Raw genomic sequence first — 16,054 nt, 5'->3', positions numbered from 1 at the left:
ACTCTTATACAAACACACACACACACACACACACACACACACACACACACACACACACACACACACACACACAACCTCCCCAGTGTAGCCTAATCGGCACCTCCTGAGCATCAGTCAACATAAATACATCAGCTTCCTGCCTCACAGCATGTGTGTGTTGTGCTTGTGTGTTGCATGTGCCATGCAACTGCAAAAGACATACACATCATGCATTGTACTAAAAGCAGCAGGATCCAAATGATCTTACACAATCTATTATTATTATTATTATTATTATTATTATTATCATTATTATCTGAGTGTTACCTGGTACTCATTAGGCCAGAATGTAGAGACGGCGAGTTCAGCACGGAGCCAGTCTTTGCCAGTGTAGGATGTGACGTTCCATATGGGATTAGCCAAGGGCCCCTTGTTTACCTAGAAAGGAGACAATAAGGCAATGATTATGCAGTCACACTCACCACACACTAAACATCACTGCGTGCCAAAGAACATCTGGTCCGTTGCATTTTCTGCATGCACTCAAAAAGTGCCTGTGTTCCCTTATACGGGGAAAAAGTGAATCGGGAATGCGGTGAAACTGGAAGTGACAGACAAGTTCAATGCGTTTCCAAAACACGTGAAATCCTGCAGGAAAAACAGGGCAGAGCGGGAGAAAAAATCAGTGCTGGTTGCAGATGAAAAGCAGATCAGCGCATGAAGTAAACAGCCATGGTGTTTGATCATGGCGTCATCATCAAACACAGCGAGCTGCGTGTTATCTGATGTAAGTGAACGCTCTGCAAGACGTCCAGGCTTACATCAAGATCCTCCGATGACAGGGACACTCACATACAGCTGCTGTAGCTGTAAAACACGAAAGCCTGACTTATACTTAGTTGTATGCGGGTGTCGCGCACCAACAATAGACGATCTACAAGCTCACAATGTGCCACAGCGTGACTAAGTATAATTCAAGCTTAACCTCTACGGTGAGACCCTCACATCAGAATAATTTACTGTAAGTGATATTGAGTTTTATTGATAAAGAGTTTTTTGTTGTTTTGTTTTGTCTTTGTCTTTTGTCTTCACAATTTAGTCATGACACTTCATGTATGTAACAGTCCCTGTCACTGTCAACCCCTACTGTTGATCTGGGGAGGGTGTGTAGACAACCACGGGTCTCCTCGCACCGGCAGTCGCTGCTTTTCACCTGACAGTGAGGAGGTTCACCAGGAGGGCATAACGCATGCGGAGGAACATGCTATCCCTCCCAGTTCCACTCCCTGAGGAACAGGCACCCCAACCAACCAGTAGGTGTCTCTAGTGCAGTCTCCCACCCACAAACATGGGCATTTGTGTTTGTTGGGAGTGGCCACCAAGCCGGAGGCACCATGGAGGAACTGTACCCGGTCCGGGCACTTAGGCTCCAATGTAGCCTGACAGCGCCTCGCGGGTTTGAGTCCCGTTCCCGACGATCTTTGCAGCATGTCTCTCCCCATCTCTCTCTCCCTGTTTCCTGTCTGTCACCACTATACACTATAAATAAAGGCAGAAAAGCCCCCCCCCCCCCCCCCAAAAAAAAAGAGTACATCTCAATCTGTTCTAGACGTGTTTTCTTGTCTGCAACTATACATTCATTCGCTATTTTGGGCAGGTACGCAAAGACTTTCTTTTTTTCCCCCCAAGAATAGCAATCATAGCAGATCTACACAATGCAGATCTCAAGCAGATCTCACAATGCGCCGCCATGCATTGCGAGCTTGTAGATCGGATATTTTTAAATTGGGCTTTTTGGACAAAATATAGTTGTTTTTCTTTTCTGAAATGACACCTCTGACTGGCAGTAAATGTTCTTCATACCTTGACTAGAACATTGAGCGTTCCAGGACTGGATCCATCAGGGCTGGTGAGGAGATAGTTGAAGTCGATGCAGTGCGTGTCGTTCTCCTTCATGACAGGCAGCTGAAACCTGGCCTTCTCACCAACATCATACTGGGACACGTCCACATACATATAGGAACCTGCAGGTAGACAGAGAGAATGGATAACAGATTATACAAAACATTTATCCACTTGAACCCCTGGGGGGATGATTGTAGATAGGCTATTTTCACCCGGCGTAGAGATTTGGTGTAGATCGAAAAATAACGCACGAAGTACGGTTTATAGAGAGTCTAACCGGTTAAGTAGTTAGCAAATGCACTAAACTAGAAAGACTTGGAATGCATTGAGCAGGTGAGGGTTCACTCACTCCGTCTTATGCCAAATATAGACACTTCAAAAAGGGACTCATGGATACACTGGCGGGATTGAACCTGCGACCTTGTATGACGAATCTCTCAGGATGGTCGGCAGGATTTGAGCCATGTATGTCTGAGGCAGGAAGGATCCGGCTTACATTTGATCATCTCTGTGCATTTACAGAGCATGTTTATTTCAATGTTCCGGTTTAGATAAACGGAGCCAACGTAGTTTACTTCCAATAAGTTCCATATTTATCAGTATCACAATGGAAACAACATTTTCAAGGTTTTAAAGAAGAAATGTCATGACATTTTAATATATACTATATGTATATATAGATAGGCCTATATATAAATACATTTTTAAAATTGTTAATATTAATGTCATATTATCACTTGCAATATATCCTCACGGCCCCGGCCCACAGGTTGAGAACCACTGTTCTGGTCCAACAACCGCAGAGGAGCGTTTCATGTGGAACATTGTGACTGTGGGGGCCCCAGCAGGATTCACAATAAAGCACTTTCCATTCTGCCTGTTGTGGGGAGTCACAGCTTTGACTTCCTGGTTGCTGCTGGTCAGTTTGAGAAGAGAACGACCATCTGTAAGCCATCTGATAATGGAGCCCCCCCCCCATCTCTTCTCTGTTTTCTTAGGTTCCTCCCTGGGTTTGTCCTCTCTCTGACATCGTCTGTTCCAAGCGGTGCGTTTCTCGTCACGGTGAAAAAATGCTGAGCCGCGTTTCACTTCATCACTCTATCAGTGGTTTTCCTCCCTGTAACCCCCCCCCCATCCTCCATTCTTTTGTGCTTAGTCTACAAGAGCTCCCTCCCTTCCACGTATACACACACACACACACACACACACACACACACACACACACACACACACCTCTTCATGTTTCTCCTTTATTGTCTATGATTGGGAGACTGTTAAATTGTTAGCCTGTATATGGGAAGAAGAGAAGAGAAGAGAAGAGAAGAGAAGAGAAGAGAAGAGAAGAGAAGAGAAGAGAAGAGAAGAGAAGAGAAGAGAAGAGAAGAGAAGAGAAGAGAAGGAGAAGAGAAGAGGTCCAGATGTATTTGGCTCGGCTAAAGTCTTTCATTTGCTTCTCTCCTCCTCTACTTTTAATCACTCAGTTTGCCCTGGCCTCCCTCCTTCATCATCTTGTTTCTACATTCCACTCACTCACACCAATTTAACCACATTAACACTAAAATCCAGCGAACATTCAGCGAAAATAGCAGTTCTACAAGTTGTTGTAGAGTAGATTGGCTAGAGGGAAATACTAGCGTACATAGTATAGAGCCCTGGGGAACACTGGTCAGCGTATATAGGGTTTGGTTTAATGAAGGTGATGAAATATATTTTGTTACCTTACCGACACTTCATGATTTCAGCTGAATAGCAGCCATCCTCAATATTTGTTTAACCTATTCAATCCGGGAACGCATCTGTGTAATTTTTAGATATCTTTGGCTATTCAAAAATAAATACAACTGAAAAATCTTGAAAATGATGGCAAATCTTTTAATATATGGAACAAAACATTTTGAGATGGGGGTCCGCGGCCAAATACATATCTAAAAATGTTTTCTAAATCCTAACAGTATGTTGCTATATCAGTGGTGCTCCAACTTTTACATGTCAAGGACCCCCAAAATGATGTATTTGGCACCCGGTGGTTGTGGTTCAGGTGAAGTTTGACAGTCGTAGCAGACCATGGTTACACTGCGTAGTTCCCAGGTGTGTGAACATGAGGAACTGTGTGGTAGTGAAGCAGGATGTAACTTGGGGGGAAGAAAAAAAAAACATGCTTGCTCAGCAAAAGATTTCCTCAGTAAATAAGGGGGGGGGGCACACCTGCCTCTGGAGAAAGACCACAGCAGGGCGGCGCAGAGGGGGGGCTGGGGGGGCTCCTGTCTTAAGACTAGCTGATGTCAGCCCCCGATGTCTTCTCAGTAATGGCAAATTGGGAGCCAACTGATTATGGAGTTTTATGCCTCTGCACCGATGATAATTGGGTAGGAAATTAATAGATATGAACAGATTTACTATGTATCTGTCAATATTAAAAAAGGGGGGGGGGGGGGGGGGTGATGAGGCTGAAATCATGAAATTTCCTGCGAGAAAATTAGATCTCCACATTCTGCCTATTCCGTGTCCATTAATTACACCACTGCAATTTGAAACTGTTAATGATAAACCCATAAATGCTGCCCAGTCAAGAACACCACACAAGCGTAACGAAAGACCCATTCATCTAAAGGCTGGGGTATTGTATTGGAAATGTTCTATTCGTGCCATCGATGCAGTACCATCAGTGAAGTTCAACCTGCACCGACACATGTTTGAAAAGGCCAACGTAAGATTGAGTTCACATTGGCAACCGAACTGAGTGGAACCAACGTCATCTCTCACGGGGGTGACACACGACAGGATGTCAGCTCCAACAACCGCCTCAGGGGAAACCGTGATCCAACTGGTAGAGCATCTGGGGAGAGGTGGGGAGGGGGCCAAACCGCCGATGACAGGACAGTCCTTCAGTCCGTCCAGATGTTTAGGTAATCAGCTCGGATCTCCAACAGATGTTTGTGAAATGAAAAGGGATGAAATCTGATATTCTCCTTCTTCTGTCCTTTTACTCTCAAGGAGTAACTACTGCAGAAACCTCTAGCACAGACCACTAGCAAACGAGAGGAGAGGAGAGATCTCTAAATTCCCTCCGTTGTTTCTCCACTTCAAATCCTCTGAAATCACTCACCTCTTCTTCCTCCTACTCTATCAAATGATTTCCTCTCTACTCTATCAAATTATTTATTTTCCTCTCCTCTGTTCTCCTCTTCCATCCTGCCCGTACGGGAGTAGATCCCTTAGCGGAGACGGGGGGAAAAGTGCAATACATGTTCTTATACTGTACATACTGCTGGTTAATTCTATTAGTATTTAATTATCTCAGCAGGATATACTCCACTGGGAATACCTCCGTATATTAGAATCTGGGACGATGCTGAGTGGCACAGCCCCTGATGTCAGTCAACCACACACACACACACACACAGCTCCCATCAGCAAACCGAGCTGTTGTGGTCATTTTTGCCATCCCGCCTAGTAAGCGTTTGTTTTAATTTAATTGGATGTCTGGTGAGAGTAAAAGTCGCCCATACAGCGTTCCCTTGTCTTGTTCTGTGGGTTAATTCTATTTGCATATTATAATGGCATTGGGGATATGATAGGGGACTATACAATGGCTCGTAAGACAATGGTGAGTTATCGTGCATTGTTCCGTTAATCCACTGTGAAAAACCCCGTTCTCAGCAGAATGGAACACTAGCACAGCAGGCTTCAATTGGAACATGCAGCGCGCGCGCACACGCACACACACACACACACACACACACACACACACACACACACACACACACACACACACACACACACACACAAACGCACGCTTTTCAAAACCAAATAGTGTAACCCACTTATTGGATTGGCCTCTTTATTTCTGTTTCTCTGTCTCTAACTCTCTCCCTCTCTCTCTCCCTCTAACTCTCTCCCTCTCTCAGCCAATGGCAGCATCAGATTAATCCCACATCCTGGTTCTGAATGGGAGCCTGTTTATCGCTGATTCTCAAATGGACCAGTTCCAAAGTGGACTGGAACCAAGCTGGAACCAGTCTAGAGAAGCACTCTCTACACACCAACATCGTTCTAACATCAGTCGATTTTTTGTTTGCCTTTAAAAAAGACCAAGGAAAAAAACAAAAATGCTAAGGAATAATATAATCATATATAATACAGTATATATTAAATTAAAATGCTATTTTACAAAGCTGTGGTAATTTAGTGCATTCAAAAAAACTTGTTTTCAGATTATGTTTTGTGCTCCCAAAACAGAGACGACTCTTTGAGACAATGCACAATTGCACATCAGTTATTTCACCAATAACAACTGTCTTCTTTGATGACATCTCCATTCCCCACAGCCCAGTATAATACACAAAACTACTATGTTCAGTACTAAAAATACTAAATTAATACATGATGGTTCAATAGAGCTTTTCTTTTGGCACTGACATAAGATGGCTGACATGAGAAACGTCTTTAAGATGGCTGCCAAGACGTCGTACGCTAAAAATACTCCCATCAGTCTAGAGACCCAGATATGTCACAACACGACACGACACAAAAAACCTTTATCGGAAACATACCGCTGCCTGCTGCAAAATGTTACCGCTAATTAGAGTGATTAGTTAGCTAAATATTAGCAGTCTCGTCCCCGTGTTACCCACGCTGACGTGACTCAAGTTGTGCTGGGAGGAATCCGTGTTACAGTATATTAACGTTAAGAGTAGGATTATGCTGCTGAAACAGCTTCCATATCAGCCCTGCTGAGACCCAGATATGTCACAGAACAAACACCTCATTTATTTCAATAGAAATGCAAACAACATAAAACAAGATGTCTGGTGCACTACTATATATCTAGCAGCACTGACATTAACCACATGAACACTGGCGTTTCTATTTTGGGGAAACTTAAAAAAAGAAATACAATTTAGCTGATCTACAAGCTCAACACATCACTTCACGATGTGTAGTGAGCTTGTTGATCAGCTAAATCGTATTTATTTTTTTAAGTAAAAAAATAAAGTTTTGCTATTTTCTCAGTCATATGCCGACTATGTATATGGCCACGTCACCCATTTTCTATCTAATTATCTTCAGATAATTGGTCCTCACTAATGTTCATTATATTTTTTTTGTGTGTCTCTCAGGGTAGGGCTGTGGACAGACCTACTAGTGACATCATCGATGGGGAATCCAAGCTAATAGAAACTGCAGGCTTTCTATTCCTGGAAAGTCAGCACGGTATAATAGAAGCCATTGTTTGCGCATTAATTTAAAAAAAGGAGGAAATAAAAGAAAGAAAGAAAACTTGTTTGAAATGACCAAACCTGCCTACCGATGATGTCACTGGTAGGCGGGTTTCTGAACCGTCCACAGCCCAAGTAGACAAAAATGGTGCCATATTATAATGAGCATTAATGAGGACTAATTATTATGAAGGTTGAAAATGGGTGAAGTGGTCCTTTAAGTGGTTAAGACACAGAGGCCAAGAAAGCAGCCACTTATATGGCTGAGATCAGATTTCTGCTAATTAAAAAAAAAATAATAATAATAATGTTTTTCATATTATGTGCTGTGCTACAAAATTGGTTGTCATGTTGATTTGTCTCCGAGTGCCACAAATTATTCTTCATTTAATCCATGAAAACCGGGAACGCATCTGTGCGTAACCACTTTAACCATTATTCTATACTTTGGCTATTCAAAAATAGCAGATCTACAAGCTCATAGCGCGGCACTCGGTGCCACGCTATGAGCTTGTAGATCTGCTATTTTTGAAAAATCGTGAAAAGTTGTGCAAATCTTTGAATATAATATATTTTAAAAAATGCAAGCAAACATTTTTAACTCAAATCTTTGCTTCTGGGGGGTCCCTGGAACAGCAGATTTTTTTGGGGAGTAGAGAGTATGTCCTGGTCTCCGGGGGAGGGGAAATTGCTTTTAATAGCATCACCCAGCTGATGGCTGCTAAGATGGCTGTTAAGATGGCCCCGATGAGTGCAAGGGGTTAGCTTTAGGGCTGTCTTGCTCAGGGACACTTCAACACAAACTGTAGACTGGGCCAGGGTCAAAAATCATCGACCTTCCAATTCCTAAACAGCCTCGCTACCGAAAATAATAATCTGTAGAGTTTAATGTGGCTTCAAATTTGCTGATGGATAGATTGTACCTATGTAATTACCATCTATCAACTGCTACAGTATGTACCCACGGCCACATGTACATTTGGATATTTGTTAATTGTCTAATTGCTTAGCAGTTCTCACATGTTCCCGGACTACAGTATTTAATGAGTTTGGTCTGTCTGTCAGTATTCATTTCGCCTGTTGGCAGTCGCCTTGTTTTAATAATAAAGGCTTTTTCCTCCATTATACCTTGAGTGCCGGATCGTCTTGTTTTTCAATCATCATAAAGTGTTGTTTCGCGGGATTTGTGGAGAACATTTTGTTGAGCAAAACACGTCAATATCATCTGTTTGCTACAGAGATTATTTTCTTACTCTATGCGACGAGATAATTCCTGAGATAAATCTGCAGTGGGAACCCATGGTTCCGGCTTGCCCTACAAAAAAAAGACGTCATCCCTGATAGCACTCTATTTCGCTATAGCCCCCCGCTGAGCCTCAGCGACTCGGCCCGCCAAAGTAACATCCAGCCCCCTGGCATAGCGGGGTAGTGCCAACACCAGCCCCCAAGAGAGATTAGATTGGAGAGAGACTCTTATCTTCCTTCATAAACACTGCCAGCCCAGACCTGCACTCTCGATATCCTTCAGGCTTCAGGCGAGGAGGAGGAGGAGGAGGAGGAGGAGGACTGGCAGCCGGGACGACAGCGTGGGCGATGAGGTACAAAAATATATTTGTATAAATAATCCTTGGCCACTATTTGCCATGTACGTCACCTCTAAGTGTAACCCACAACCTCCCAAATAGAATCCTTTCACACATTGCAACATTAACCGATTGAGACCTGAAGCCGATTCTACATGTCTCCTAAATCTCAACAGTATTCTGAAAAACGTTTGTTTCTGTATCAGTGGTGCTCAATCTTTTTCATGTCAAGGACCCCCAAAATTATATGTATTTGGCCGCGGACCCCCATCAAAATATTTTGTTCCAGGGACACCCAGAAGCAAAGATTTGAGTTAAAATGTTCGCTTTAAAAAATATTTATATAAGATTTGCACATATTTTCATGATTTTTCAAAAATAGCGCTATGAGCTCTGCTATTTTTGAATAGCCAAAGTGTAAAATAATGCTTTTTAGCTCAAATCTAAAAATGAGACAGTTCCAGGTCTCAATGGGTTAATATTAAATGTTTCTTGAAAACCAAATGAGTTTTCATTGTGATACTGATAAATAGGAACATAAAGTATACTACGTTAGTCGTTAGTTCCATTGAACCAAGCCAGAACCCAATCGTAGCGGCCTGCTTGTGTGCTTGTGTACTTTCAACGAATGACATGCCCAGAATAAACGCTAAGGTTTATGTGATGGAGCCCTTAATCGTACGATAAATAACAAGCTACAATAACATATTACGCCAGGGCTTAATGTGGTTAATTAAGCTCTGAGAGTGTAAAAATGACCCTCAAATGACCCTGTAATGGTCAACGCAGAGGAATTCACTGTAGGTTTTAAAACAAGCCCTGTCCGAACTTTACTTGACCGATACGCGCAATCACACAATCCAGTAGTCAGCAGTAGGTATGTGGTTTAACCCTCCCTCTCACACACCATCCAACCCCTCCATGCCTGTCCCTGAAGGGCAGGGCAGGGCACTGAATACCTCCAAGCATCTATCCCACAACCCTCCGGGAACCAACCCCCCCCCCCATGCTGTGATGACATTATTAACACAAAGCAGGCAGGAGCCTTCGTCTCCCCCCGGGCAAGGCATTTAACCCCCCCCTAGACACCCACTCCTCTAAATACCTTGTCCATGGCTCTGGCATCTGCTGCTCTGGTAAATGCCAGACACATCTGATTGTTTACGCCATCGACGCCTATCGAAACTGCCCAGTCCACCGGCCCTATACTGCCTTTGCTCCACCGGCATTAATAGCCCTAAATGCCAGATCCTGCCCCATGTGCCCTTGGGCAAAGCATTTAACCCGCCAACACACACACACACACTCCAATATAGAGGCAGACTAAAGCTCATCAGAAAGCATTATGGGAGGCTACATTGGGAGCGGTGTGTGTGTGTGTGTGTGTGTGTGTGTGTGTGTGTGTGTGTGTGTGTGTGTGTGTGTGTTAAGGGGCCTGGTGTTGAACTGAACCTTTCTCTAAATGTCAGCCGGGCTGGGCTGTCACCATGATAAGCATGGGAGATAAATAATGCTGATATATTGTCATGGTAACAAAGTGATACCATTTTAATCCTCCATGAGAGAAGGGGAGAGCGGAGGAGACGACAGGAGAGGAGAGGAGATAACGGGAAAGAAGGAGAGAGAGAGAGAGAGAGAGAGAGAGAGAGAGAGAGAGAGAAAGAGAGAGTTGTGATATTCAGATGGGACTGAGATTATGGGATTATGTTGAAGAATGCCAACCAAGTGGCATTCTTCAGTTCTTCAGTGAGTGAATTCTGAAGAAAACACGTTAATATCTTGACCCATGCTATGGTTAGAACTTTGTAACCAACTTGTAGTCTTACTCGACCGGAGTCCACCAGGCATCTATATTAGAGCCCCTACTTTTTTCCCCCATCCACACTAAATATCCTTGCTGAAAATAGCCTAAGTGCCAGCTCACAATGCATCTGCTATTTTCACTTAATGTTCACCTGAGAACAGGGACACTTAGGGTTAAAGTGCAACATTCTAAAGCTGTAAAAATTCTAAATGCTGTACAGCCATTTACCAGCAAACAAGACGTGGGCCAAAGTTCTGACGTTATGGTTCTTGCGCAGCGATGCTGGATTGGAGTTAAACAATTTAAAAGCTATTATTCTTAACTGACCCAAGGGCCTATCCTTGGTCCCGTCCTTTTTTTTAATCTCTACACAAAAGCGCTGCTATTTTCGCCAAATGTTCGCCCGCAGCGGACACTAGGGTTCAAGTGCTTTAGACATTTAATTCCTACGATTCTTAACATTTGTGACTTGAATATTATGAAGCTGGTTTACAGGGATAGTTCACCTTCAAAATAACTTTTTTTCTATCGATTAGTCCCCCCATAGACTTGAATTCATGGATATTCCTAGTTTTTTGTCTCCACTGGGTGATTTTTTGGGGGTGAACTATCCCTTTAACCACTTAAAGTAGCAGGAAAGGTAGCAGGCAAAAGTAGCAAAAATATGCGATGCGTTGTGAACTTGTACATCTGCTATTTTGGATTTTTTTTTTTTACATTTTTGAAAATATTCGCCTATAATGACATGCCCAAAATAGGTTCGCCAGTGGTTAACGTTCCCACTGTCACAGTCGTGACACTGAAGTGGGCGAGAGTCTCTCCGTTGCAAAGCCGGCTCATGTTGTAACATTTGGTTCTACCATGTAAAGGAGGCAACCTTCCCTGTTCACTGCCGTTGATTAACGACCTCATATCCCGTTAATTAGACTCTCAGCCTTGAGGCAGAAAGATTTAATTTCCCCTTCATCATCACCCTGCAGAAAAAACAACTGATTGAGGAGGAGAGGAGAGGAGAGGAGAGGAGAGGAGAGGAGAGGAAAATGAAGAAAGGAGGTGTGCCGGGGAGACGGAGGGATGAATGAATGAAGGATTAGGCTGATAAATAGATGGATGGATGACTAAGCATTTTGGAACACTTGGGCGACTGGAGCGATGATGGATGAATGGGTGATGGATGTATAGAATGAATAAAAGTCTCACCTTGTGGCAAGTGTGGGGAGATGTATGGCACCTCCTGGGTGCTGATGTGCGTCCAGTCAAAGTCATCATAGGGGTCCTGCTGGTAATCACACTGGGCGAAGCCCTCGTCAAACGTGCAACTTCCTACAACAGAAAAAAAAGAAGAACGGAGCATGAATTAAGCATTAGGAACGTTGCGGAGAGAAAAATCACAGCGTTGTTAATATTAATCTCTTAAGTAACAGTTTAGAGTCACGCTCTGACATTAGCATATGTGGTGGATGTTACATTTTTAATTTGCCAAACATTATCTTAGAGCCCTCTGTCAAAGATAATGGGCAGTACTTTCATCACACATCGCATCCAGATGTAATGATGTCTGTATTGACCACATCTACAATCTAGCTATCTAATGGATTTGGAATGGATTCTTTTATTGACTGACTGACATCACCTCCTCAAACGACTCCTTTGTTTGTGATTATTTTGTGTATTTGTGTGTGTGTATGTGTGCGTGCGTGCATGTGTGTCTGTGTCTGTGTGTGTGCGTGTGTGCGTGTGTGCGTGCTCATTAGCAAACCACCTGCAGGCTAATCTCAAGACAGACATCACTCCAGGTCAATACCAGTCACCTCTGACTAAACCATCGTTCCCTTCAGCCAATCATCTGAGCCCATCACCACGGCCCGGGGCCAATCACTTGTGAGCTAGCAGCAGGAAACGGCCCTAATATAGAGAGACATCACATGTCGCTAATGGCTAGCTGAACGAATCAACTTGCAATGATATGGGCCTTGGCCAGTGTTGCCATATTTTGCAAGAGAAACAAGCAACCGGGTCTATGAAAACAAGCCCAAAATAAGTGACTAGGGGCAGGTCATTCGGTCTAATGTTGCTTAAGAGCAGTGGTTCTCAAACATTTTCATATCAAGGACCCCCAAATGAGTATGTATTTGGCCCCACACAGAAAAACGCAACCACCAATATTCACAAGCGACTTTACAGAAAAGCCCAAAGTCGCTTGTAATAAGGAGACTTGGCAACACTGGCCTTGGCTTAGCGATATACATGGCTGACAGGAACAGCCTGCTGTCTACTGCTAGCTAGCTGATTCATCTACCTAGCAGCAGCGTGTGGCTCATGGTGGATGCTATAGCTGGGAGTGATATAGCTGGTGGACTCCACAGTCATATGAATCAAGATGCTTGTTGGTCAAACAGCTATCCTCTCAAGACCATGTTTTACTCTGTACTGACAGCACACAAACGACCAGCGGGTGCGTCTATATATAATATATATACTGTGATGTAGTCTAGTATGAAGTGTTGGCCATAGCTTACTGTCAATTTACCAAAAATGGTACATTTAGAAATGTACCAACTACCTGGAAGTGGACAACACTGTAAAATAAACCTTTTACTAATATACTGCATTAATCAATGCTTGGATTATTAATTATTGTGAAAGCTTCATACACAGACCAAATAGGCATGCCCTCTATAATCAAACTCGGGCTAGCGACCTACGGCACAGCAATACCTTGCGCATACCACAAATGCCCAGGCGACAGTCTATATACAGTACAAACTATATTAAAATATCATCCTATTGACAATATTCAGAGTACAGGACAATTATGAACCACTCCAATGTACTTCCACATTTTGTTACAAGGAAGGGAAGCACCCTTCCTTGTAACAAAATGTGGAAGTATAGCCTATACTGTGCAGTTTAGTTTAGAGTAGTGGTTGTCAAACTTTTTTGGCTCAGAGCACCCCAGTAAATAAGGTTTTCATCCACGGCACCCCTGAACGACATTGTTACTTTATGGCACCGTACATTTATATTACCGGACGTAAATATGTAATTCAGTAATGCAGTATGTCACCAGGAAAAGTTGAGAGAATCTCAGTTTTACAGTAGGACAGATTGAAAATAACTTTCTACAGTACTTGATGTTTATAACCACTTGAACCCGAGGATCCCTAATCTTGTGGTAACATTCACCAAAAATAGCCAGTCTACCAGCTCACAACGTGTCACTTTGTGATGCGTTGTGAGCTTGTAGATCTACTTTTTTTGGTGAAGAGATTTGGTGTACATGAAAAAAGAACGCACTAAGCATCTCAGGGCAGCTTGACTAAGGATAGAGGGTTACGGTTAAAGTGGTTAAACTGAAGTGATATTGATCAATTCCAAATATTATCAAAGTATTCTGCGGCAGCCCTGGAACCAACTTTGAGAAACCCTGGTTTAGAGAATTTGTGAGGGCAGCACAGCCCTGTTGACAAGCAGCTGTATGAAGCTCCTATTCACCTGTTTCTTGGCTGTGTGTTTTCCACTTCCTGTCGGATTTCATTGGATATCATCAGTCATCTGACCGGTTTCATTGGATTTCATTGGATCAAAAGACAGGAAGTGGAACACAGTGAAAAGCCTAGGAAACAGGTGGATAGTGTGGTGTTTTAGCGAGCCACAGATCTGTTAGCTGTGTCCTCAACCCAGCTGTTGTGCCGCCTTCCTCTGACTTTGAGGAGAGGAGCAGTGTTGCCAGCTTTTGTGAGAGAAATAAGCAACCAGGTCTAGGACAATAAGTCCAAAAGAATTGACTAGGCCACATGAGCACATTAAACATATATACTGTATACTTTGTATACTACTACTGTATACCCAAAAAAACGCAACCCACAACAACAACTCCCCAATATTTACAAGCAACTTTAAAAGAAAAAGAAGCCCAAAGTCGCTTATAATAAGCGGACATGGCAACACTGGAGAGGAGAGGAGATGAGAGGAGAGGCGCGATGGGCCAGCGCGGAGCCTCCTTGTGATCTGCGCTCAGGCAGGAGAGAGGGACACAAACCGGTGACAGTCCCCGCCGGAGGGGAAGCAAGTCGACATCAAACCGGGGCCAGCGTGCGCGCCTGCAGGCGGGGGTGCTAGTCTGTGACTCCCCACAGCCGTCGGGGAGCACCGTGGATCACATTCCTCCTGGCTCCCCTTTCTTTTCATCCGAGCCTTTCTTCATTCACTCTCTTTTCAATTCAATTAAGTCTTTTGTCACGGTGAGCTCCCTCCAGTCACGGTGAGGGCATGTGGAGGGCACCCGGCACCCTAAGAGGATGCCAACGCTTCCCCCTCTGATCTGTTGTGGTCTGAACCCAATTGTGGATGAATAGAATAGAATGGAGTTCTACTGATGTTTAATGCAACAAGCCGTAATGTCATTTTCATTGTGTGTGTGTGTGTGTGTGTGTGTGTGTGTGTGTGTGTGTGTGTGTGTGTGTGTGTGTGTGTGTGTGTGTGTGTGTGTGTGTGTCGACCAGTATTTTAACAGACTGTGACGTAAGCAAATAGAAATGTGCCATGAGGAAAATGGCTTTCGTGAGGACCGCCACACAAGACCCAGAGTTCCCTCTGCTGAAGTGGATACTAGGTTTACTAGAGTTACCGGCCTCAGAAATCACCGAAATAACTGCACCTGAAATTACAGCCCAAATATATGCTTCACACAGAGTTCATGTAACAAACACATCTCAACATCAAGTGTTCACAGGAGTGAATCAGGCCCTGAATGAGTAGGCGTGTCCAAACTTTTGACTTCCACTGTAGAGAGAGAGGGGGGGGGAGACCCCATGACTCCTAGTCTCCCACAGGGTCCATGTCAGAGCAAATCTTGTTGTCAAGCAGTCCTCTGCATGGGTTACTAACAACTCAGTGTGTGGGTGAGTGTGTGTCTCTATGTGCCTGTCGGTCAGCCTACAGCACCCAAGCGGTCAACAAACACAGTAAGCTAACAAAATGGTGATGGGAATAAGTCCAAGAAACACTCCATCTACAAACCAGAGAGAGAGAGAGAGAGAGAGAGAGAGAGAGAGAGAGAGAGAGACATTCATATATTTTCTTTCCCGATTAATTCTAAAGGATTCCTCGGCGAGCCAGACAGAAAACATTCAACCTTGGTTTAACAGAGGAGGAACATTTAAAAGGACTTCACAGACTTTTAGGCAAATGGCTTTGGGGGATTCGTGCTGGCCCATGTTTTCCATACAAAAGCACCGTCGTGGTGCATAAAATACTGGAAACACGAATGGCAAATCTGCATAATTGGCGAGTCGATTAGCAAGCTTATTTACCAAGGTTCAAGTTAAGCATGAACAGATCCCTTTTAGCCTTCGTGGCAAGCATTAAACCCGGAGTTCACATAAAGGTGGAGCACAAACATTTTCCCTTTTGAGTTCAGCGTTTTAGAAAATGTCTTTGTTTAGTGGTCTAAGTGGCGGAACATTCAGGGACACTCAGGCCTTGTTTGTACGAGTGCAGAAACATTTAGCCTTGGGATACTTCCTGCCAAGGCATAGCGCTGAACTTCAGCAGCTGAAGAC

The 16,054-nt window shown here is 43.7% G+C and overlaps 1 protein-coding gene across 2 annotated transcripts in view; it reads right to left on the bottom strand.

Annotated features, from left to right (window-relative positions):
• Nucleotides 1-16,054, bottom strand: part of ptprk (protein tyrosine phosphatase receptor type K) — a 135,705-nt gene that overhangs the window by 72,824 nt on the left and 46,827 nt on the right. For both annotated transcript variants that reach the window (XM_084082702.1, XM_084082701.1), the window contains exons 2-4: nt 11,691-11,813; nt 1,843-2,003; nt 307-417 (exon numbers count right to left, since the gene is read on the bottom strand). In XM_084082702.1, the coding sequence (XP_083938828.1) occupies nt 307-417; nt 1,843-2,003; nt 11,691-11,813 (395 nt within the window). The remainder of the gene's footprint in view (nt 1-306; nt 418-1,842; nt 2,004-11,690; nt 11,814-16,054) is intronic.

This window comes from Gymnoscopelus microlampas (assembly GCF_963454915.1).
Source record: "Gymnoscopelus microlampas genome assembly, chromosome: 16".
Classification (NCBI taxonomy): Eukaryota; Metazoa; Chordata; class Actinopteri; order Myctophiformes; family Myctophidae; genus Gymnoscopelus; species Gymnoscopelus microlampas.
Note: the sequence above shows the minus strand (reverse complement) of the source record. Positions and strands in the feature narration are given on the sequence as shown.